Source organism: Stenella coeruleoalba (genome assembly GCF_951394435.1).
Source record: "Stenella coeruleoalba genome assembly, chromosome: 16".
NCBI lineage: Eukaryota > Metazoa > Chordata > Mammalia > Artiodactyla > Delphinidae > Stenella > Stenella coeruleoalba.
Genome location: NC_137162.1, coordinates 4824273 through 4848931, shown reverse-complemented (window position 1 = coordinate 4848931; position 24659 = coordinate 4824273). Strand labels below are relative to the sequence as shown.

Here is a 24659-nt window from a genome sequence, read left to right as displayed (position 1 = left end):
AATGTGTCAGGAGCTGCTGAGAGTCAAGCAAAAGGAGTAACAGTGACCATTGGACTTAGGGTGACAGAGGCCACTAGAGACTATGCCTGAGCAGGTTCACTGGAGCCGTGGGGGTGGACGCCCGTCTGGGCCGCACAGGTGTGTTCTCCAGACAGAAGGACGCACCAACAGCCAACAGAGGCAACCCTTCCAGACACTGGGCTGCTGAAGAGAAGCAAAGAGAGAGTGACGTGGTGAAGAAAGGACACCTCTCCCACGGTGACCAGAGGAAGGAAGACAGCTGTGGTGTCCTTGGGAGTCTAATGGAGGAAGGTTGGGGAGACCTACCCACAAAGTAGGCAGTGGGTCAGGTTTGAGAAGGAGAAGCAATGGGTCAGATGTTTGAGGGAGGGGACCAGTTCTGTTTAGGACTCCTGGGCAGGGCCAGGGACCCAGGGGAAGCTGGGGACTCTAAAGGCATAGCCTTTTCCCTTGTTATGTCTTCACCTGAGGTTTTTTCTTTGTTTGTTTGTTTTGGGGGGGGGTTGGTTTGTTTTTTCCTCTTGGAAAATTCTCATCAGAGTTCCATCCAAGACCGACTCAAACGTTAAAACATTTTTCCCCCACATGACTGCGCTGCATCACCTGATACTCATTTTATGAGTCCAATCTGTTGAAAAATAAGGAAATTACTACAGTAGAGATGAAGATGCACACTGGGCTCAGAAAGCAAGGAAGGGTGATTAAAAGATGGACATTCCTGCACAGCACAAGTTGTAATGACTTCTGTAAGGTGAAACTGACGGAAATTTCAGGAAGGTTCAACTGATTTTCTTAGAAATCCTGAAACTCACAAGTAGTAAAGAGTTACAATATTAACAGGAAGAAAGGCTGTTAAAATGAAAAGGAATTTGGAAAGGACTATCATCTGTTTTTATTCTTTCACATTATAAGAGATGACCCAGGATGTTCTTTAGAATTCAGTATCTTTGATTTTATTATGATGCAGTACAGGTAAGTGCAGATAAAATTGATTCTTCCTCTAGATCACTGTGTCACTCCACCAAGACAAGTTTTCCTACATTTGAAGCCTTGGGCAATCAAACCCCCCACAAGGTGCAGCAGGTTTCTTCCAAGGGCCTCTGCAGGTCACACAGCAGCTGCTGGAACAAAGGGAAGGCGGGGCCGGGTCTTTGTGGATTCAGGCCTGGCTGGCAAGTCCGCCCACCCGGCTGTGTCTCCCATCGCACTCTTTCTCCATCACCCCCATAGTTCAGGTTAAGGCATAGCTGTGTGGCTTCTGTGATGTCCCATTCTCATGAAGGGTGGTTTCTGGAAAGCTGCCCCCTAACCAGCAGCCATTTCAAAGTGTCAGGTGTGGAAAACTGCTGACTCTCAGCAAACTAAGTATGACTACTACGGACAGGGGAGGGGAGGGAAGGGGAGGGGAGGGGGTGTGTGCGGGGCTGATACCCAGTTTGCTGGTAATGAATCCATCCAAGTCATGCCTGCAATCATATTTGCTGATGGAAAGACACTGTCTTTAAGACGCCATCACCAAAAAGCTTGTCATATCTACAGAGATAGCGTGTGTTTAAAATGGTGAGGATACTGAAAATCTCTAAACTGACAGGCCAATGGTTCTGGCTGCGGGTTTTTTTTTTAACATCTTTATTGGAGTCTAATTGCTTTACAATGGTGTGTTAGTTTCTGCTGTATCACAAAGTGAATCAGCTATACATATACCTACACCCCACGTCTCCTCCCTGTTGCGTCTCCCTCCCACCCTCCCTATCCCACCCTCTAGGTGGTCACAACAGCTGCTGTTTGTCACAGAAGCAAGAAAAAACCGGGGCGTGCTTCCCATCCCAAGTACTGCTGTTCCCCTTCCCCCCAGAACTATCCCTGCAGTGATGGGGGACGAGGTGGAGGAGTTCTGAAAGGTCCTGGGATCCTCACAGCCCACAAGCTTTTGACATCAATTGGAAATCTGTGGGAAGGCGAGAGGGGAGGGCCGGTACAGGCCGGCTGAGAAGCTAACTTCCATGAACCAGTTCCGGTGGTTTCTTTCCTGACGTCGTCTGAGAGCCCAGGGTCCCTGGTCTCTACCCTCTCAGAGCACAAACAAACCCCCAGAACTGCCTGTAGTTCAGAGACCACTTCCCAGGGGGCTGTTACTTCTAAGAGGAGAGGCCCACGTGGCAGTAGAGGGGCTCTCCCTTCTGCTACTTGTTAAATAGATCCACAAATTGGTTGTTTTACATGAAATTCGAAATCACAACCTGAGAGGCCTAAGACCACACCGACGTTCACGCCTGACTCCAGCTGGGCCCCTTATTTCCAGAGCCCGGGGCTTTCACTCCGTCTAATCCTTAGCCCCGCCCACGCGCCCCCTCCTGCCCCCTCCCCACCTCCAAGAGTGCGGGGAGGGGGCGGCGTGGGACAAGTGGGTTGGAACGTTTGATTTTTAAAGGAATTGGATGTATTGGCTTTGACCCTGCACAGCCCCGGGATGCTGGGAAGGTCCCAGGGCGAGGCCGATTTCTACCAGAAGGGTGCTAACCCTGCGGGCGCTGAACGTCGGGGCCCGTCTCCTTATCTCTGAACCTTGATCACCGCTTCTCCGCGCGAGGGCGAGGGGCCCCGGCTCGGAGTCTGGGAGGCGCTGCTCTTCCCGGCTCCGTGCGTGAGCCTCGGGCGCGGCCCCAGGCCGGGGTAGCCAGGGCCCGCCGGGTGGTGGCGGGCGCACCGCAGGGATGTCCCTGTTTTCACGGGGCCAGGGAAACCCAGCAGAGGGTTTTGCCACCCACCGCACCTTGTGCCCGAGGCCACTGCGCGTGGACTGGGCAGGCGTGGTCTCGGGCTCCCTGGATGACTGGGGCGTCCCGAGTTTCCAGCGTCTCCGCGCTTACAGGGGTCCGGTCTGCCTTTGAGCTTGTGGCGGGGGCTCCCGACGACTCCAGCGCCACCGTCCGCAACCGGCCAGACCCTGCCTGGGCCTCTCGCCTTCTCCGCCGCTCGCACTGGCCCTTCTGCTGCTCACTCGGTGTCCCAAAAGACACAGCGAGTCCCCGGTGGACGAGCAAGGGGGGCTCGCGCTGGACGGGGATCCCACTCCGAAATCTTGGGGGCCTGCGCGAGACGTGGTACCTGCCGCAGGGTACAGGGCAGCCAGGGCTGCGGGGCCCTGAAGGCCTGACGAGGCTGGGATCGGCGAGATCCCAGGGGACCCAGGGTGACAGTGGCCAAGATTCTGGCTCGAGGTGGCGCAGACAGCACAGGGTCTGGGAATTACTGGAGCGGCTCGTCGAGAGCGCCTCGGGACCTGGGCGGGGCGGAAAGCTGACCCCTGGGCGGGGATGGAGACAACACTCCTCTAAAACTGTCGGGGAGGGGGCTCGCCGCCGACACTCACCTGGGGCTCGGGCCCCGACGGCATTTAAAGGGCGGAGGGCGGGGCCCAGCGGGCCGCACTGGGAGCTGCTGGCGGCCGCGCTGGTTGGGGCGCCCATGAGCTTCGGCTCGGAGCCACCCGCCCAGACCCGGGAGCGCCTGGCCATGGCCGCTTACCGCGACGGCTCGGGGCCCTGCGCGGCCCCGCACGGCCAGGCCCGGGCGGCCGCGCACCCCGCGGGTTACGGGCGTGGCGACCTGGGCGTGGCGGGCGGTGGTGGCCCGCGCCTGTGGCTGAACGCGCCCGCTCTCAGCTCCGCGCCCTACGCGCCGGGACCCGCGCCCGCGTCCCCCTACGGGGCCCCTGGCCCGCTCCTCGGGGCCCCGGGCGGCCTGGCGGGCGCCGACCTCGCGTGGCTGAGCCTGTCTGGCCAACAGGAGCTGCTGAGGCTGGTGCGGCCGCCCTACTCGTACTCGGCGCTCATCGCCATGGCCATTCAGAGCGCGCCGCTGCGCAGGCTGACGCTCAGCCAGATCTACCAGTACGTGGCCGGCAACTTCCCCTTCTACAAGCGCAGCAAGGCGGGCTGGCAGAACTCCATCCGCCACAACCTGTCGCTCAACGACTGCTTCAAGAAGGTACCCCGCGACGAGGACGACCCAGGTAACAGAAGCTCACCGCCACGCCCCGTCCAGGACTCCGCGGATTCCCGCAGCTGGCCTCCTGGCACTCTAGGGACGGGGGGCCTTGGACAGCACGGTCCTCTTTGCACAGCTGAGGGTGCCGAGGCGGGAGGAGGGTGGGGAAGCGACACGTACTTGGCCGCAGACGGCTCGAGGACGCCAGCAGAGCCCGCGGCCCTGACTTGAGGTCTAGGGCAACAGGAGTCTCTAATTCTCGCGCGCTCCCGCTAAGGAAGAAGCTAGTCTGCTGGCGGACCTTTGGAGTGACTTCTCTGGGCCTGTGTCCTTTGCTGTAAAATGGGAAACACGGTGGCCACCCGGAAGATTAAGACAAATCAGATGCCGCTTTGGGAAGCCTTGGAGCCTGCAGAGAGGCCTGGCATTGTGGGCTCCACTCCACTGGCAAAGCGAGTGCCAGAGGAGAGCCGGTTCGGCTCTGCACCTCATAGGTCTTCTCTCTGGCCTTGACCTTAGCGAGGCTCTGTATTTCCTGGGGGTCGCCCTTCCCTGGTCTTTCTGGGATGCCCACATTCTTCCGAGTCTGACTGTGGAGGCCTGATCCGGTAGAGAGCACCCCCTCAAGGTTTGGGGTGGGCGTGAGGACTCACGGAGGGACCGGTGAAGCTGACCTCCATTTCTCACGTTCTCACATCACTTCGGTCAAATCCGGCTTTTCTGATCTGGGCCTTTTCTTCTTCTGCAGGTAAAGGCAATTACTGGACCCTGGACCCAAACTGCGAGAAGATGTTCGACAATGGGAACTTCCGAAGGAAGAGGAAGAGGAAGGGGGAGGCGAGCGCGGCCGCATCCTCGGGTGCCCGGAGCCCGGGAGGAGCCGAGGCGCCGGAGCTGGAGCCCCTGGGCGCCGCCTCCCCGGACCTGCGGCTCTCGTCGTCCCCTCCCGCGCCCGAGGCAGCCGCCTGCTTCTCCAGTTTCGCCTCGGCCATGGGCGCCCTGGCTGGAGGCCTCGGTACCTTTCCCGGGGGCCTGGCGGGCGACTTTTCTTTCGGGAGATCCACGACGGTCGCTGCCCACGGTACCCAGGCCCCCGGCCCCGCGCTCGGCTTCGCCTCCGGCCATCAGACGGCGGCCACCGGCTTCCGCGTCGGTCACTTCGTCTACAGTCGGGAAGGGACTGAAGTTTGAAGGGAGGCCGGGGATTGTCCCGCGTGCGGTGTCCACAGGAGATGAGCTCAGCCCCACGTGTTCGCTCCGCAGGGGTCAGGGCAGCTCAGGGAGCGCAGGGCGCCGGGGCGGGATGCAGGGAACCGAGCCAGCCCGTCGTGCACCCCTCACCCAGGCGACCATCCAGGTGGGGTGAGCGGGAGCTCCCCACTCCCCCTGTGCTTCCACTTGACCTGGACCTCGAACCCACGCTCCCAGGGGGTTCCACCTTAAAGGGGCCACAGGCTGGCGCTCACCCCAGCTTTTGTGAAGGAACCTGGCGCACCCCAAAGAGCCTTCTCATACGTGCTAGTGGGGACGCCCGGGCCCCTGTCGGGAGGATTTTCTCCTCCTTCCCAGCCTGGCTCACCCAGCGCACAGGGCCTTTCCTTGGCGCTCCAGGGAGACCCTCGGGGTTCCGGAGCAGCCCCGGGGGGCCGGCCGGCTTCCACCCACCGTCGGGGGGAATGTGCAGCCAGCGAGGGGCACCTGGGATGGTCGGGACCGGACGCGAGTACGAGGGACTTCCTGAGGGCTGGATGGGAGGAGGGCTGCGGATGAGCGGCCCTGGGGACACCAGCTCCTTCCCTGCCACTCAGCGCCTGCCTCCCTGAGTCCGTCGTAGGAGCAGGCGCCTCCGGGGGCCACCAGAGCCGTGCCGAGCGCGCTGGAGTCTCAGGGTGGGTTTAGGTTTGCCACCCAGCCACACTCGCACGCCGGAGAAACCATTCCTGTTTTCCTCTCCCTTCGTACCCCTCATCCCCCAAGTTGGTCCCCAGAGTCCCCACTCCTTGCGCGGAGCGGCTGCCTTCTGTGCAAATGTAAACCCTCCTCCCCAATTTGTATAACATTTACCCAGAAGGTTATCTTTGCAGCCAACAGCCACTGGGAGGAAAAATTTTGACTTCGGGACCTCCCCGAGCTTCTGGAGGCCGGGGCCCGGGATCATTAGGTTCCTCCTGGAGCGGCCGTCGCCTCGCACCAACCTTCCCTGCGCTGGGGGCGCGCAGGAGAGGCGTCTTCCCTGGGGAAGAGCAGGGAGAGGACCCTGCGAGCTTGGAGGAGGGCAGGGGATTTGGCGAGCCCAGCAGAGCAGGTGCCTCCAGGGCGCGAGTTTTAGAGGAAGCGGAAGGGCTTCGGGCATGGCTAGAACAAGCCAGGAGTCGCGGTGAATTTGGAGCCTGGGTGGTGAGGCACAAAGTTGCAAACTGCTCAGCTTCGCCTCTCTCTGCTGCCAGGCTGTGGGAAGGCAAGCAGCGTCCTGGCTCTGTTGTGATACTATGTTGCCCAGCCAAACTTACAACCAACCCAAAATCTTTTTGGGGAAAAACACTCCCCAAATGTAATACAATTTAAGAAAACCAGAAAAAGAAAATCATCACCTTACGAAAAGAAAGAAGTTTTTCTCAGGCCCATTTAATAAACAACAAATGCTAAAAAATAAACACCAACATACTGTAACTCGAATCCACTTGCTGTTCTCTACATGTGAGGAATCCGTCACTATTTCCAACATTTTCAGTTTAGACTCTGCACCTGCAGGAAACTTGGAGTAAAGGAATTTTTAAAAATAAGTTTGACAACATTGGGAAAGTACAATGTACACTTTTACAATTAATAGAGCTTTCAGAAAATTGGCTGATAAATATGTATATAAACATTGTGGGGCTTCCCTGGTGGCGCAGTGGTTGAGGGTCCGCCTGCCGATGCAGGGGACGTGGGTTCGTGCCCCGGTCTGGGAGGATCCCACATGCCGCGGAGCGGCTGGGCCCGTGAGCCATGGCCGCTGAGCCTGCGCGTCTGGAGCCTGTGCTCCGCAACGGGAGAGGTCACAGCAGTGAGAGGCCCGCGTAACGCAAAAAAAAAAAAAAAAAAAAAAAAAAAAAAACCATTGTGTATCATAGCTGCATGACTGCCAGAAATTGGTACGAAGCTGCTTTTTTTTTTATCTTCCAACAATGGTTTTTCTGACAAAATAGAGGGGGGGAAAGTTTCAAAAACATCTTTCAACCTTTAGTTTGTTTGACTAAAAATCAGTTTTTGATGTTTAAAAATGGTTCATCCCTTCATACTTTATGCCATTCATTGGTAATGGTATAACCAAATAGATGGAATCTTCATGAGAAAAGTAGAATTTAAAGTAATTCTGACAGTGCAGGGCATTTGGAAATCAGAAACCATCCCTTCTCCATGACAGTCTATGTGTCTGGATGTATTTTTATAACAGAGGGGCAGGGAAGGGGAGAGACTAAAATGCAGTTTCTGGGCCCTGGGGCAGTCAGCTTCAGAACCACTTTGCATTAGCCCAAAGATCTATTTTCCCAGAGGAAAGAAACTACTGAAATCAAAATAAGCAAAAAGAACAAAGAAGCCTGTTATCGGTTTATAATTAAATATCTTCTTTGGGCCAGGACTCAGTGAATTTGACCTTAGTTTCTAGGACAGCCTGCACATGAGCAACTGAAGGACCAGCTTCTTTTGGTCAGATGGAGGAAATGCTGCCACGAGGCCAGAAGAATCCTCTCCCCAGGGCTCAGGGTCTCATCTCCACCTCTCTGTCTTTTTGGTCTTTGAAATAGCAAAATGTTGTGCTTTTGCATATCACGGGTAGGTGCTGTAAGCTAGCTATGGCTTTTCTCTTGAGGAAAATTCCAAGCTGTTTTAAAACTAACTGCAAACCTTTACAAAAGGAGTGCCTTGGTAAGATGTTATAAGCACACGATGGAGTGTCACTGAAATACTCAACTCTTCATTTGAATCAACATTTCAGTGGCACTGAATAGTTTCAAGTATAGAAATGATGTGTTTCCAACTTCAGAAGAGAAAGACAAAATTGTCAGGATACCAGGTTTTTAGGAATTTTTTCCATTGCCAAATAATAGTGGAAATTTTCAGGTGACTGAAAAACCAAAGAGCATAAAAATAAAGTAAATTATGAAATTACCTCCCCTGGAAGCAGTCATGGGGTGAAGAGGTGTCCCAGGCAAAGAAGAACCATTTGTGTTTGAAAACCCAAATATTTGTTAAAAGTATTTTTTAAAGGGTAGTAACTAGAGTTTTAAAGAGTGAGCACTGGATTTCAAGGTAGGAATTCACATATGGATTCAACATTGAGTATGTCCACCTATGATGAACGCAAATTTTGCATTTTGACAATTCCGCCTTGGGCTATTCATGTTCAACTTTTAATCTTTAATTTCCTGAGTGTATCCATTGTAACCAAGTGGCATTTTTTTATTCAGGGAAATAACCTTACAGTAATTATTGTAACCCTTCAGTGAAACGGGAGACTGAAGCTCATTGTGATTTTGCAGATAGAAAAGCTGAGTCAAAGGGTTAAGTGATCTCCAGAAGCTCATCTAATGAGAACTAAAAGGGCTTCTGATAGACACGCAACCTTTCTATGGCTCACACTCAGAAATGCACCTTCACGTGTACATATCTGTTTGCTCGCGTGTGCATGCACACACACACATCATTGAGCCATGTCTTGACCAGGATCCTCAAGAAAAAAGCCATAGATAACTGCACAAACCCATGATACTCAAAGGCATAGTATTTTCAAACAATACTGTGAGAATATCACATTTGCTGACTTCCCCGGTGGCTCAGTGGTTAAGAATCTGCCTGCCAATGCAGGGGACACGGGTTCGAGCCCTGGTCCGGGAAGATCCCACATGCCGCAGAGCAGCTAAGCCCGTGCACCACAACTACTGAGCCTGCACTCTAGAGCCTGCGAGCCATAACTACTGAAGCCCACGCGCCTAAAGCCCGTGCTCTGCAACAAGAAAAGCCACCGCAATGAGAAGCCCATGCACCGCAACAAAGAGTAGCCCCTGCTCACCGCAACTAGAGAAAGCCCACACGCAGCAACAAAGACCAAAGCAGCCCAAAAAAAAAAAAAAAGAAAGAAAGAAAAAGAGTATCACATTTGCATTCAGAATTTGACTTCAGATGGAGAGGAACATGTGCAACTATCATAGAATATAGTAGGGGTGGAGTCGCACATCCTAATAAAATGTGATGTGTTCAGTAAATCTTTCGAGCGTCAACTCTGTACCTGCCTTTGTATTCAGCCCGGCAGTGAATACCCCGGGCCGTTGCTGCCCTCCCAAAGCCTCCTTCCAGTGGGAGAGGCAGAGATCAAGGAGCAGTTACAGGCTGGACCGTGGCTGTTTGGTTCCAAAGCAATGCCTTTATGATCAAGTCCGTAAGCCATCTCATTTGTAAACACACAATTGCCTCATGGCTGTGTTTCCCACACTCCGAAAACTCGCAAGTGTCTGTTTGCTTTCTCAGCTCTATAACTTCATTGCGATTTAGGCCAGGAGTTGAACACTGCCCTGACCTGGAGCAAGTGTGATCTGCTCCCTTCTCCACAGCATCACTTAGGAACTTTAACATAAAGCCTGTCCGCTTATTAGAAGATCTATTAACTGATGGTCACAAGAGACCAGAGCTGGCCTTTCCCCGAGGTTCCTGGGTGTGGATGCCTTTGGCGCGTCCCTGCATCCGTTTGGTGAAGTTTTGGGAACTCTTCCTCTTTTAATCTAATGGAAAATTTGCTAAATAACATTCCTCAAGGCTACTTGCCCAGCACCTGCAGTAAACTCCCGTCAGGGACTGGACACAAAGAATGTGAAATATTCTTAGTTTCATTCAGTTCGCAGAGGGTAAATGAATAGTATATTAAATTAGATTTTCACCAAAAAAAAATATCAGTTATATCCCTTCGTTAACATGGAGCTAACTGAACTGATGAGTCTTTGAGGTTTTCTCTACCCCCAAGAATCACCCATTCATTCATCTGACACTGATTGAACATCAAGGTGACAAGGACTCTGTTAAATGCTTAATGGACATCATCTATTTAAGCCCTCACAACCAGCCAGGGAGGCAGGTATTATTATCCCCATTTTACTGATGCAGAAATTGAGACTCAGATTAAGTGGCTTGTTTCCTAGAGGCCACAGAGAATTCAGAGCTGTGTCACCAAGAACCTACCTACCACCCGCCCCTGACTTCCTTGCCTCCCACTTCATCCTTCAGGTCTGAGGGAGATCTCACTTTTCAGGAATCCTTCCCCGGCATCCAAGTCCAAGTTAGGTGCCCCTCTGCTCTGCTCCTGCAGCTCCTGGATGGGCTGCCTCATCAGCCTCCCCCAGAAGGCCCTGTCACCACCTCCATCCTCTCCTGGGGTCTATGTGGGGAGGAGGTACCTGCTTTATTTCACAGGAACATCCCCAGTGCCAGGCATATTGTAGACACGATATTGTAGGGGTGGGGGGAGGGTAGCAGGTGAATGAATGAATGAATGAATGAGAGTGTGAGTGGGCAGAGTTGTACCTTAAGCTTTCCATATACTCTCCCTCCCTTCATAGGCCCCCTAGTCTCCTATGACAGGCCTGATTCCTCCATGTCTAGAGCCAGAGCTTCAGCTGGACTCTGCAGATACAAAAATGAATGAGACACAGCCTTGGAGACCACTGTCGGGCAGACTGCCCTGTGCTGGGCTGCTGTGTGCTGAGGAGTGTGGAGCTACGTGTAGGAAAAGCCAGAGACGTGATGGGAGATGAGGCCAATAAGGTCTGGTTAGTTTCTCACTTTGAACGCGAAAGCAATCATAATAATACCAACAACGTCACAGAGAATCCAGGCTGACACCTCCATGGCCACACCTTGATGAGAGGTTAGCTACGTACACACGTTTATCGGAGGGATGGGCCTTTATTTGCCAGTGGTGCCTGGGCCTTTTCCAGAATACCTTTCCCTGTCACCTCTGCTCTCCCCAGACCTACATCCTTGTCCAGAATGAGGCTCAGCTTCCAAGAAGGTTGGAAGAATTTAAGGACAAGAATTGGGTCATGCTTCGGTGTCCCTCCCACAGGGCCTGGACTAAAAGATGGGGAGAGGCAGAGCGCGTGTACAATTGGTAATTTTGACTGCACCTTCTAGAAGTGTTCAGGTGTCTGCCTGACTCGGGGCCCCTGATCTGTCTCAGCAATCCATCACCTGTGGCTGCCCCTGACTCCTGCACACACTGGCGGTTTGCCTCTGCCTAAGGGGAACATTAACTTCTGCACCTGAACCAAACGACGCCCTTTGACTGGACCTCGCTTTGCTGGGCTGGGAACACTTTAGTCCTAGAAGCCTAAGGGCAGGTCGGTTTAGGGGAAGATGGACTTTCTTGGGTAAGTAGAATTAATACTTTAATGAAAGGTTTCTGTTTCAGGATTCTTGAAAAGTTGGAGCTTAATTCTTTTTGCTCTTTGGGAATCCCGAGTGGAACAGGATGGCTTTGCTGCTTTATGTACTTTGGTTTGTTTGACTTATTATTTAAAAATTTCTGTTAAGAAGAATAAATCACATCATATATTTTAATTGAGGCAAATTAAAAGGAATTTGGCATATTACTTAAACCTTGCATGCTACTTACATGCAATGTAAGAAAGAAATTATAAGGGAAGGAAAGAAGAAAACTTTTAAAGACTCATTTGTAATGCAATTCTTAAGAGCTATATTGCCCTTAAACTTGTTTTTCCATTCATTATGGCTTTCATTTTTCTACAACACCCTAGTTAGGATACATAATACATAAAAGATATGTAAGAAACGTAATATATATAAGAATCTACAATAATAATATTTCTTCATTAGCAAGAATTCTTTTCATCCCTGGCAGGAATGCTTCTTCATTTTCTGGGTTTGAATGCGTAAGTCTGTTAGTACACATATCATATTAATGCATTCAAGGCGGGCACAAAATTAAAATGAGATTTATGAAAGGAAAAAGTCACGTAGTTTCAAGTAACTAGTAAGATGGATGTTTCTGAATTCTTCTGACTTCTCAGGAGGAACCCCTCTCCGGCTCAGATTTCACCTGGGCTCGTTTATACAGCAACCCCATGGCTCCCTTTGGGGCATCCACAGTAAAAAAGACTTTTAGCATAACTGGGTGTAGAATGACAAGAGCCGATGCTGAGACGCATGCCCTGTTCACCATCCACTGGAACAGGCTTTCATAAACCCAGACACGATGCTGCGGGCTTTGTGGAGATGTTCAGTTTAGAGATAATCGAATCAAAGTCTTCAAACATGCTACAGAGTGAGTGACAGTGTCAAGAGAGAGCAAAGTTGCAGAGTTGGGGTTTCGATTGTAGGAACACAGATCCCTGCAGTTGAAAGGAATCTCGCTAAGAGGCACTGGGCAGGCCTGGGTCATCAAGGATGATGCCCTGGTACTGAGCGCTCACTGTCAGCAGGGGCTTTAAAGACGTGACTGCTACTAAAAGCTACTAGGCAAGGAAGGTGGTATTAACTTAGCTTTACAAATGAGAAAATTAGGCTCAAAGAGGTTAAGTGACTCACCCAAGGTGGGTAGGGCAGTGGGGACCAAGGATTAAAGCTAAAGTAGTCTGACTCCAAAGTCACTGGTGTTCCTACTTTCCACACTGCCTTTCCTGTAACTAATGGGGGGGGGGGCGCGGGGAGCGGCAGAGAAACACCGCATTCTCTGTCCTCAAATGCTGCTCTAGAGATGATAATCCATTGTGTCGCATTCCCAGGAAAGCTCAGACACAGGACGGAAACATGAAAACATCACTAACTTTGGACTTTATTATATAAAAAAAATAATTCAATGCGTATGATTTTAAAAAATAGCACACGACTGTTATTTATTATAACATAGAATTCAGTACTATAATTTTAAAAATTAAGGGCAATCTTTTTTTTTTTTTTTTTTTTTTTTTTTTTGCTGTACGCGGGCCTCTCACTGTTGTGGCCTCCCCCGTTGTGGAGCACAGGCTCCGGACGCGCAGGCTCAGCGGCCATGGCTCACGGGCCCAGCCGCTCCGCGGCATGTGGGATCTTCCCGGACCGGGGCACGAACCCGTGTCCCCTGCATCGGCAGGCGGACTCTCAACCACTGCGCCACCATGGAAGCCCCAAGGGCAATCTTTAAATGAACAGAAATACAATCTATAGGTTCCAAACTGAAAAGAAGGCACAAAAAATTACAGCCAGGAAATTCCAAATGATCATATCTGGCCCACCACCTGTTTCTGTATGACCCACAAACTAAGAGTGCTTTCACATTGTTTAATGGTTTAAAGAGAACATAAGAGAAGACTATTTCGTGACATGTAAAAATTACATGAAATTAAAATTTCAACGCCTGCAAATATAGATGTACTGAACACAGCCTGCACATGCAGTGCTATGCTGTCCACAGCTGCTCTGGCGCTGCATCAGAGACCACAGCTGCATTAGAGAATAATGTGGCTCTTACGGCTACACACACCGCAGATCCCAGTGACAGATACAGCCCTGCATCTTAAGGACCATGTATGTGGCTGTTCCAAGCCTTTTTTTATATTACCAATGCATACCCATTATATCAAAACAAGAAAAGAAAAAAAAAATGGACTTCAAATGTTGCAATTTTAAGACACAGTAGAAGGTGGATTATTCTATCATGGAGTTAGATGGCCAGGCACTGTGTTTATCAGGCAATGACACCATACATGTGCTAAAGAATACACTTGAATCACCATTACCAGACTAAGCCTTCCCTTTCCATTCAGGACAGTGATGGTCAGAAAAATTAGAAAATAGCTGTCTATTTTCTAAACAAGCTATCTCACCACAGCAGAATTTCTCCACAAAAATTAGGAAATGAAAATGAAGTTGCAACCAGACAAAGTAAGGTTCTGGGTAAGAAAAACTGTTTATTCATGATGTGTTCATTAAATCAGGTTTGAGAGCAGCAGTTGAAGAAATGAGCTCAGAAAATATCCAGAAAAAGTAAACTTGTTTAAGACTATTAGCTTTTGTCCTCAATGTTGTACTATTGTAATTATGTATTATAAGTTGAATGTCATCAATAAAGATTTTGTGGAAATCTCTTTTTTCTCTCTTGTTATATAAGTATCACAAAATATCCTCAATTTTGACCCTTGGTCCACAAAGCTTAAAATGTTTACCATCTGCCCTTTACAGAAAAAAGTTGTCAACATTTATCAGAGGATAGAAAGGCGAGTGGGAAAAAATAGTTAAGAGTAAATGCAAAATAAGATGGTAGAAATTAGCCCAAATGCATAATTAATCATAATAAATGTAAATGATAAACTGCTCTAATAAAATCAGAGGATTGGATTTATGTATTTTTAATCTAACTATAAGCTGCTGATAAGAAATATACCTGGAATTAAACCTCAAGGAAAATTGAAAGTGAAGAGATATAAAAAGAAGTAGGTCATTCTAACAAAAAGAAAGCTGGTATAGCAACACTAATAAAAAATAAAATTTAAGTGAACATACATGGATATGAAAAAAGAAGAAAAATATACAATAATAAAAGAAATTGACCATCAAGAAGATATAAAGAATATATATAACCAACAGTATTTTCTCACAATTCAGTAAAGAAAAGCTGACAGAAAGACACTCATTTAACAAACCCACAGAGTAGGGGATTTGAACCCACTTCTATCTACATCAAGCAGATAAAAAAAAAAAATCAGTAATGCTGTGGACTTGAATATCAAAATTGCCCAACTTGATATAAAAGAGATAGTTAGAACCATATGCTAAAATGATATTAATACATATTTCTTACAGTTTTTATTTTGTAAAGTAACCACAGACTAGATCACAAAGGTAAATCTCAACAATGATGGAAGGGCTTTGTCACATAGACCATGTTTTCTGACTACAGTGCAATAAAAGATCATTAAAAATGTCTGGATACCAAAATAAATTCTTAAAATTCTTAAACATGTCATGGGGTAAAGAGAGAATTGAAATGAACAATTGTAAAAATGCTTAAAAGATGGCTGTTAGAGGGAAACATTTAGCATTACATTTATTTAATCAATGTATTTAGGAAAAACAAAGGATATAAAAAATAATTGAGGGGCTTCCCTGGTGGCGCAGTGGTTGAGAGTCTGCCTGCCGATGCAGGGGCCACGGGTTCGTGCCCCGGTCCAGGAAGATCCCACATGCTGCAGAGCAGCTAGGCCCATGAGCCATGGCCGCTGAGCCTGCGCATCCAGAGCCTGTGCTCCGCAATGGGAAGAGGCCACAACAGTGAGAGGCCTGCGTACCACACACACACACACACACAAAATTATTGAGTTTTGTGTTCAATACAAATAACTAGAAGAGATAAATGGTTTAAAAAGAAAAAGGAAGGAAATTGTAACTATAAAAATAGATGAGTGAAATGGAAGACAAAACAATATAGACAATCAAAAAAATCAAGCGTTGTTTCTTCAAAAAATGAATAAAGCAGGCAAAATTTAGAAAGGCAAATCAAGAAGAAAAGAAAAAGTAATCAGTAAGCCATTATCAGGAAAAATGGGCATCTTCAGCCCCTACCACCCTCTTACCCCTGAAATGCTCCTTTGTGCCTGGAGGGAAGGAGGTAAGAAAGATTGCAGTTACCACATGGAGAGGAGGGGGAGATTCCACGTGAGGCTCTACTTTCTCTGGGAAGCAAAAGGTGAAGTTACGTGTTGAGAGGTAAAAGTTAAGTAAGGAGGGAGTGAAGGAGGAGTTAAGGAAAGAGAAAGGGAGTCTTAAGAAGAAGGTGCAGAAGAATATAGTGGTGAACAACAAAAGGAGAAGACTAAATGTCCCTAAACGTTTTGGGGACCATCACCAAGGTTCCAGATGAAAGTAGGGACAGGTTCCTTACTCAGGTCTCAATTCTGATATCAAGCAGAGGGTCAGAAGCTTCGAGGCACCACCTAAAAAATAAAAACCTGTGATGAGTATCTTCAAATAATTGTTTCCAACTAAAACCTTGAAGTTGTATTGGTTTAAAAAGTATTTTAAAATTCAAGCCTTTTAGAGCTAGAATGACAATTTGAGATCATTATTCCAGGGATGGCTAATAACATTGCACTTTTCTCTCCATTCCTTACTCTCAGGGCAGACATTAATAATCAATCACTGGATTCTTATCCACTCCATCTTCAGTTACCTTCAGAATCTTTCTCATTTTTGTCCTTCAGGAGGCCATTGCCTGTCTCTCAGAGTTCATACGTGGAATTAAATCTGCTTCCAGCCATAATAACATAAATGAAGATTGAAAAAGGTCAAATAATTTGTTCAAAGTAGGTCTTCCAGTTAATGGCAGGGTTATGCATAGATTCTGTTTCTCAACTCAGTCAACCATGCTAATGTACTGTGGAAAAGGTAGCAGACATCTTTATATTTCAATAATAACTGTATGGTGGTTTTTTTTGCTTTGGTGTCTTTTAATATTATCTCTTTTTCTTTGTTTATTTTTTGCAGTTTGAATAAGATATGTCTAGATGGGAGATTTTTGGGTAATTATCCTACTTGGTATCCTCTGAGCTTCCCAAATCTGTGGTTTGGTGTCTGTCATTAATTTTGGAAAATTTTCAGCCATTATTACTTCAAATATTTCTTCTGCCCTTTTCTATCTTTCTTCTTCTCTGGTATTTCAATTACTTGTGTGTTATATATTTTGCAATTCTTGGATGTTCTGTATTATTTTGTTGTGTTTTAATTATTTTACCTCTGTGCGTTTCAGTTTGGAAATTTTCTACTGATTTATCTTTACGTTCACTGAGTCTTTCCATGGCCAGTCTACTGATGAGCCAATCAAAGACATTCTTCATTTCTGTTGTAGTGTTTTTGATTTCCAGCATTTCCTTTGAATTTTTTCTTGGTTTTCATCACTTTGCTTCCATTACCCATCTTTTTATTATTATTATTATTTTTTAAATTTATTTTATTTTTGGCTGCGTTGGGTCTTTGTTGCTGCATGCAGGCTTTCTCTGGTTGCAGCGAGCAGGGGCTACTCTTCATTGCTGTGCTTGGGCTTCTCATTGCAGTGGCTTCTCTTGTTGCAGAGCACGGGCTCTAGGCACACGGGCTTCAACAGTGTGGCACGTGGGCGCAGTAGTTGTGGCTCGCAGGCTCTAGAGATCCGGCTCAGTAGTTGTGACACATGGGCTTAGTTGCTCTGCAGCATGTGGGATCTTCCCGGACCAAGGCTTGAACCCATGTCCCCTGCATTAGCAGATGGATTCTTAACCACTGTGCCACCAGGGAAGTCCCTACCCATCTGTTTTTGCATGTTGTCTATATTTTTCATTAAAGTCCTTAACATATTATTCATAACTATTTTAAATCACCTATCTGATAACTCCAACATCTGTGTCATATTTGAGACAAGTTCTGTTGCTTGCTTTGTCTCCTCAGACTGTGTTTTTTCTTGCCTTTTAGCATGCCTGGTCATTTTTTGCAGAAAGCTAAACATGATGGATTGGGTAAATTGACCTTTATTGTGAGGCTGTGTGTTAATCTGGCTAGAGGTTGGGCTGCGTTTAATATTTGCAGTAGGTGCCAGAAGCTTCACATTTCTCTATTGTCCTTGTTTTTGTCTCTCCTGTTGGTTTTGGGCTTCCTGAAGTCCTCTTCCTTAGAAACCTGCAGCTTGTCGTTCTTTCATGTCTAATCCACTGTGTGGGGGAGGGGAAGCATTCTGTTACTTTGTGATTCCATCTCAGTCTCTGAGTGTGTCTGTGTCCTTGGGCTGTGACCTTCACAGGTGTTTCTTAGTGCCCCCTCACTTTCCTTGGGCAAGAATACCAGAGGGTGCTAGAGTCAGAGAAATGTTCTTCCCCAAGGGAGGCAAGGCTTTGGTAAAATTCCTTTTTCCCTGGAAAGTAGGCTTTTGTTATGGAGAACACTCTGGGTGTATTTCCCAATGGTTATATCCTTTCCCTTTTCCTGACTTCCAAGGGGTTTTCTTGGCTCCTTAGCATGATAACTTAGAGGGATCCCTGTAAACAAAACCCAGGAAAGTCTAGGGGAACCCTAAGACTGTGATCCCCTGAGGGCTTTTCACTCTCACTCTTGTCTGCATTCAGCCTTGAGCAATTTATCAATTTCCCCCTGTAAGTGTGTCTAACAGTTTATAGCTCCAGGAGCTTCTGTTCCAGGTAAGCAGATCTCGGCTGGGACTCTAGGTTTGCCTTTCTTTCTAGATCTTAGGGTGACAGTTTGTTCTCTGATGGTTTCGAGAAGTCATTGGTCTTCAGTTGGTTCAGCTTTTTCTTGTTGTGAAGATGGGAGTGATGACTTATAAGCCCTTTACATGTCAGAGCTGAAATTAGAAGCCCTCTTCATACCTTTTTCAAAGATTATTGAATGCCTACTATGTGCCTGGTCATGAGGTGGTGAACACAAGAAACAAAAATCCCTGCTTTGTTGAGCTGACTGATGCCCAGATGGCTGTGGAGTCCTAAGTCATTTCCAGCCTCACCTTCTCCCTTCAATCACAGACCCACATCTCCAGCTATTAGGAGGATGTCACATCAGCCTTTCAAATTCCACGTTGCCAATCTGGACCTCGGTGCCTCCCCACCAAGCCAGCTGCTAGCCTTGTATTCACCATGGTCCATTGAGACACCAGACCACGCCCACCCCACATCCCTCTATTTCATCAATAAACCTCATTCTTAGATAACTCTTAACTCAGAGGCTTTCTCTCCATCCTTACTGCCACAACTTTGGCTTAGGTTTCTACCATCTCTGTTTAGGGTGTTCCAATGGTCTCCTGACTTCAATGGTCTCCAATCGTTTGCCTACGGTACCACCATACTTAAAATACCATGAGTGTCAGATAAAGTCCAAATTCCTTATCATTTGGACCTTATCTCAAGGTCCTTTACCATCTGGCCCTACATCATTTCCATTCTCTTCCACCATAACTCCTCTCTCTCATCCCCACCGAGTATGCCAGGGCCAGCCCCTCGCCCCCGCCAAGTGCCCCTTCTCTCTCCCCATCTCCCACCACAACCCGAATACTCCTTAAAGATCTTACCTCAGTTCCCAGACAGAATGAATCAGCTCCCTATCCACGTTTACACCCCCCCACACACACTCACACACACTTTCTGTGACATCTGACACTCTGTCTCAGTCCATTTCAGCTGCTAGCACAAAATACCACACACAGGGTAGCTTATAAACAACAGAAATTTCTGTCTCAGAGTTCTGGAAGCTTGAAGTCCAAGGACAGGGTGCCAGCAGATTCAGTATCTGGTGAGGACCCACTTCCTGATAACCTTCCATGCAGGAGGGGCGGGCCAGGGAGCTCTGTGGGGTCTCTTATAAGAGAACCGGTCCCATTCACTAAGGGTTTTACCCTCAATGACCTAAGCACCTCCTAAAGGCCCCACCTCCTACTACCCTTGCTTTGGGCAGTAGGATTTCAACATATAAATAATGGAGGAGACACAGACATTCAGACCATAGCACACCCTAAGGCATGATTATTTGTATCTTTTTATCCCCACTAAAAAAAAAGTGACTTTTTTTTTTGAGAACATGCATCCCTTATTTACCTCTTGCTGTCAGAAGTTGGCAGTATACCGCAAGCAAAAATTATTAGCTCCCGCACTAAGCACCAATATGAAAATTGAAATTTTTAATTGAAAATGGGATTTTCTTGCACAGAAACAATGCTTTGCTATTATAAAATGGAAAGATCTGCGCTTATCACTGACTTTTCTCTTCATCCTGGCCTAGAGTTTAGCTGGCTGATTTCTAGGTTTGCCTTTGCCCACTTGACACTCTTATTATCATGGCCTCAGAGAAATACACTGAGAAAACAGTGGATTGTTGTATTAACCAATAATACAACTTGGGAAAAATAAGCAGAATCCCACGCATCTCTAAACATTCATTTGCCGCATCTTGTTCTTTCTTGCGTTGTGGTCACATTGCCTATCTGTCTCCCTAACCGGACAGTCAAATCCCGGTAGACCGAGTAGGCTGATTACTCTTCAGGCCCCTAAGATCCAGGTTTGGGGCACATTGATGTACTCTCAGTAAACACAGGACAAGGGTTTGGGCACCTTTTTGTCTGTTAGCAGAACCTCGCTTTCCATCACTGTGGCAATAGGGGAGCGTGGAAGATTGATTCGTCTCTGGAAGGTCCCACGGGCTGTGGGAAGGGTCCCAGGCTGATCTCAAAGCCCCTCTCTCCACTCTCCAAGCAATTCTCCTATAAGGAGAGGGCTTAGGCTCACCTCCTAGTCATTTTCTCTGGCCTCTAACTGGCCTAAGAGGGGCTGGCAAGCTCCAAGGTCAGTCCACGCTCCATCCTCTCTCGCCTGCATTCCTCCGCCGCCTCCCTCTGGACCACATTCCCTGGGGCTCCCTCCATCCACCCACTTCTGCAGCCCTAGGCTGATGACTCCTGGCCTCCTGGCCTCACACTTTTCAGTAGCTCCTTCTTCCTTTTAAACCCACGCGGCTGAACACCCTGCAAGGCTCCTTAGGCCACACTGACACCCTCAGGCTATTGAGTGCAGCCTTTCTCTTTCCTTTTCTCTCCTGCCTCACCAACTTTGCACAAACAGCTTTTTCGGCCCCAGTCCTCCTCCCAGTGTGCCCACTGCAGTCGTCCTCACAACCCCTATCCTCCCTGCACAGGCGGTGTCCCTCCTCCAGGAAGCCTCTCTGGGTTTGGCCTTTGAGTCTTTGTTTTCACAACCCTCTTACTTCCACTCATAGACGACTCACCATTCTCCATCACTCTTTGAGGGTGGGGCTGTGTTTGCATTTTTCATCACAAGATCACCTTGAAATATCACCAGGACAAATCCAGTCCACTGCCTGTTTTTGTGTGGCTCTGAGCTAGGAATGGCTTTTAAGTTTCTAGAGCGTCAGAAGCAAAGCCAAACAAACAAAGAAGAATATGTGACAGAGACTGTGTGTGGCTTGCAAAGCCTGGAGCCCTGGTAGGAATGCAGCCTGGCACACAGTAGGTGGTCAGAAAACATTTGCTTGAGGAATGTGTTTTCATAGTTGAAGGCACGTGGGCTGTGCTGTCTGGGAGAGGTGCTCTTTATCACCCAACAGCAGACGGGCACAGATAGAGCTTCACATTCTGGGAGTGACAGTTGGAAACTTCAGAAAACTGTTCTGACACAGTATTTAGGGGATGGAAGCAAGACAGCATTCTGGTACGTCTGCATCAGAAACTTCCAGAGACATTTTAAATACAGGTAGCTGGGGATGGGTGCATTTTTTCCTTGCCAGCAAGTTCCAAGGGTACAGTCCCATTTTCAGAGTAACAAAGGGAGAAGAGATAAAAGCCAAGTGTGTTTACTTCCAATGTAATCCAATAATCACAGGCATCTTTGATGAGCTATTGCTATATATCCTGTTATCCTGGAACAAACACTTTCATGACTTCATACTGTTTTTCTAGAACATGTTTTACCAACTTCAGAGTTAACATAAGCCTTTGCTTGAAAGGTTATATTCCTAAGAAATTAAAACAGGCTCTGCAGTAAAATAATTTGACATTTCAGGGAGTCATTCCTTCCGTACATTGAATGTCAAGGAACATAGAAGAGAATCTCTAATTAATGGTAAAAAACAAAGGACAGTCAAGTCTATTCTTACTTAAGTCCATGGCGTCAACCTGATTAGCCAGATAAACAGCTTTCTGCGTTTAGCCCACTGAGTAATAAATATTCTGTGTCCTTGTCTATTTTCTCTTACAGAGAGAGAGAATTTTCAGCACAGCCCACTAACAAACAAAAGAAATTTAGGTCCCTGAGATTGTTTTTCAAGCCTTTTGCCTGTGTTTCACGGTGACATATACTTTTGTTTAAATAAAACGCTGAACAAGAATATAAAAGTATTCTGGGCAGCAGGAAAGCACAAAGACTTGGAAGCAAGAGAAGAAGAGATGTTTCAGTGACATGAAAGATCAGCGTGGCTGGTGCCCAGCACTGGGGTAGCATAAGAAGAGGCTGGTGGGCTAAGGACGGGCTGAGTCCTCTGGGCAGTTAGCACTTGACCTCCAGGGCAAAGGGGTGGGTGCTTATGGTACCAAGAGGGGCTGGCCTAGTGAAGAGGGGGTTATACAGAAGTGGTCGCTTTTGGAAAAAGTTATGGTTGAGTACGTAGAAGCTGGGTATTGGCTTCTTACACTGGCTCTACGTTTATCATCAGGATTATTTGGAGGGAAACCAGTTAATTCATAAGCTCCCTGGGTCTCCCGTTCCCCTACGGTAAAAGACACCACCTCACGGCAGTTCTTTGAGGATTGAATGATGAAATATACATAAAATACCTGGAATGTGCCTGGTACCTGGTAGGGACACAACACATGTTAATTGTTTATTCTGCAGTTCCAGAACATTTCTAAAATTGTCTTTCTTTGTAATAATAAGAGCTAACATACTATGTGCCAGACTTCATTCTAACTGGTTTTTAACCAATGAATTCATGTAACTCTTACAACCTAAGAAGTAGGACTTATTGCTATCTTTACTTATACGTGAGGAGACTAAAACACAGAGAGGTTTGAATAACTTGCCCAAATGACACAGCAACTAAGTGCAGAGCTGGGATTTGAACCCAAGCAGTGTGATTGAGTCCTCCCACAACCAAGAGACCAATTTGCCTATTATACATAAATGATCCATCTGAGTCCCACAAACAAGCCTTAAGGTAGGTGTGTTATTTTCTTTTTTTAATTTTAATTTAATTTTTATTTTATCTTGCGCTATAATTGATTTACAACATTGTGGTAGTTTCAGGTGTACAGCAAAGTGGTTCAGTTATACATATACATATACGCATTCTTTTTCAGAGTCTTTTCCCATATAGGTCATTACAGAGTATTGAGTAGAGTTCCCTGTGCTATACAGTAGTTCCTTGTTGATTATCTATTTTTATATCATAGTGTGTATCTGTTCATCCCCAACTCCTAATTTAACGCACCCCCTCACCTGTCCCCTTTGGTAACCACAAGTTTGTTTTTGAAGTCTGTGAGTCTGTTTCTGTTTTGTAAATAAGTTCATTTGTATCATTTATTTATTATGTTTTTAATTTTTTTTTTTTTGCCTATGCCGCTCAGCTTGCGGGATCTTAGTTCCCCAACCAGGGTTTGAACCTGTGCCCTCAGCAGTGAAAGTGTGGAGTCTAACCACTAGACTGCCAGGGAATTCCCAGTATCATTTCTTTAGAACTTTACATCATTTCATCATGAGCTTCCATATGCAGAAGTCAAGGCTGACAGTCTAAGCGGCTGGTCCCTGCCTGAGAAGTTAGCCTCAAAGAAGCCACACAAGGACTCTGGCCTCAGCCACAAGACTTTGATTTCTGGGCCCTTTCCACCACACCCCAAGGGAGGCCCACCTCCCAGAGATGAGAAAAAGCAGATTCCAGTTTAATTGCTGGAGTACACATCTGTTTGTAAGTCTGCTAAAGTATCGCGTAACTGAAGGATATTCCAAGAACATCTCTCTCCCCGCAAGCTTGGTGTCTGTATCACATTAAAACTATTTAAGTTAGTGCCTGTGACTGCAAGATCCTCACATGCTCCAACATTTGCATGTCACCGGAACTGAGATTTATACCTATGATTTATACATATATTACTATTTATACATAAATATAGACTTAAGCATACTATTTATACATATTATTTTTAAAAATTTTTTAATTTTATTTTTATTTATTATTTTTGGCTGCATTGGGTCTTTGTTGCTGTGCACGGGCTTTCTCTAGTTGTGGCGAGTGGGGGCTACTCTTCGTTGAGGTGCGCGGGCTTCTCATTGCGGTGGCTTCTCCTGTTGCAGAGCACAGGCTCTAGGCACGCGTGCTTCAGTAGTTGTGGCATGTGGGCTCAGTAGTTGTGGCTTGAAGGCTCAGTAGTTGTGGCCTGCGGGCTCAGTAGCTGTGGCTTGCGGGCTTAGTTGCTCTGCGGCATGTGGGATCTTCCTGGACCAGGGCTCGAACCCGTGTCCCCTGCACTGGCAGGTGGATTGTTAACCACTGAGTCACCAGGGAAGCCTTATACATATTATTTGATAACAATTATGGATCTCCAAATCAACTTGTATTTCAAAAGAAACAGCACAGCAGTAAATCTTGATCTAAGAGCCAGAAAAGATAGAAGATAGATAAAACGTGTCTGTGTGTACATGTATATGTGTATTCTAATCCTGAAAGTATGTTTTCTAAAAAGACAAAAATACGAACTGTGTAAGTTCTCTATAAAATAAGAAACTTAACCAGGATCCCACTAACGCCTTTAATAAATTATAATTGTGAAAAGCCAGACATGGGAACCCTTGGAATCAAGAGAGCCTGTGTGGAGATTCCTCACCCCCCACGGGTGTCTGCCTGTCTCATTGCTACTGTATAACCTGACCCGTCTTCATGCATTAGGGCTGGGCTTAGCATAGAGCCACACATCACCTGCTGGACAGTTATGGGAGCCACTCTGAAAGCTACTAATACCAAAGAGAGACTCAATGACCATGATCATGCTGGGAAACAAAAGTCACAGCCCTGTCTTTTCCAGAAAGGATCCATTCCCAAACCATATGCCCCAGCAGCTTCCTGCTGACTTTAACCAACAAGAAAGC

The 24659-nt window shown here is 47.2% G+C and overlaps 1 protein-coding gene across 1 annotated transcript; it reads left to right on the top strand.

The window, feature by feature from the left end:
* Positions 1 to 3489: 3489 nt before the first annotated feature.
* On the top strand, positions 3490 to 5202 carry FOXI2 (forkhead box I2; the record flags this gene model as incomplete). The annotated part of the gene is made up of 2 exons (XM_079900118.1): positions 3490 to 4036; positions 4760 to 5202. 2 exons carry the CDS (start codon positions 3490 to 3492, stop codon positions 5200 to 5202), a joined length of 990 nt encoding a protein of 329 aa, XP_079756244.1.
* Between the last annotated feature and the right edge of the window lie 19457 nt (positions 5203 to 24659).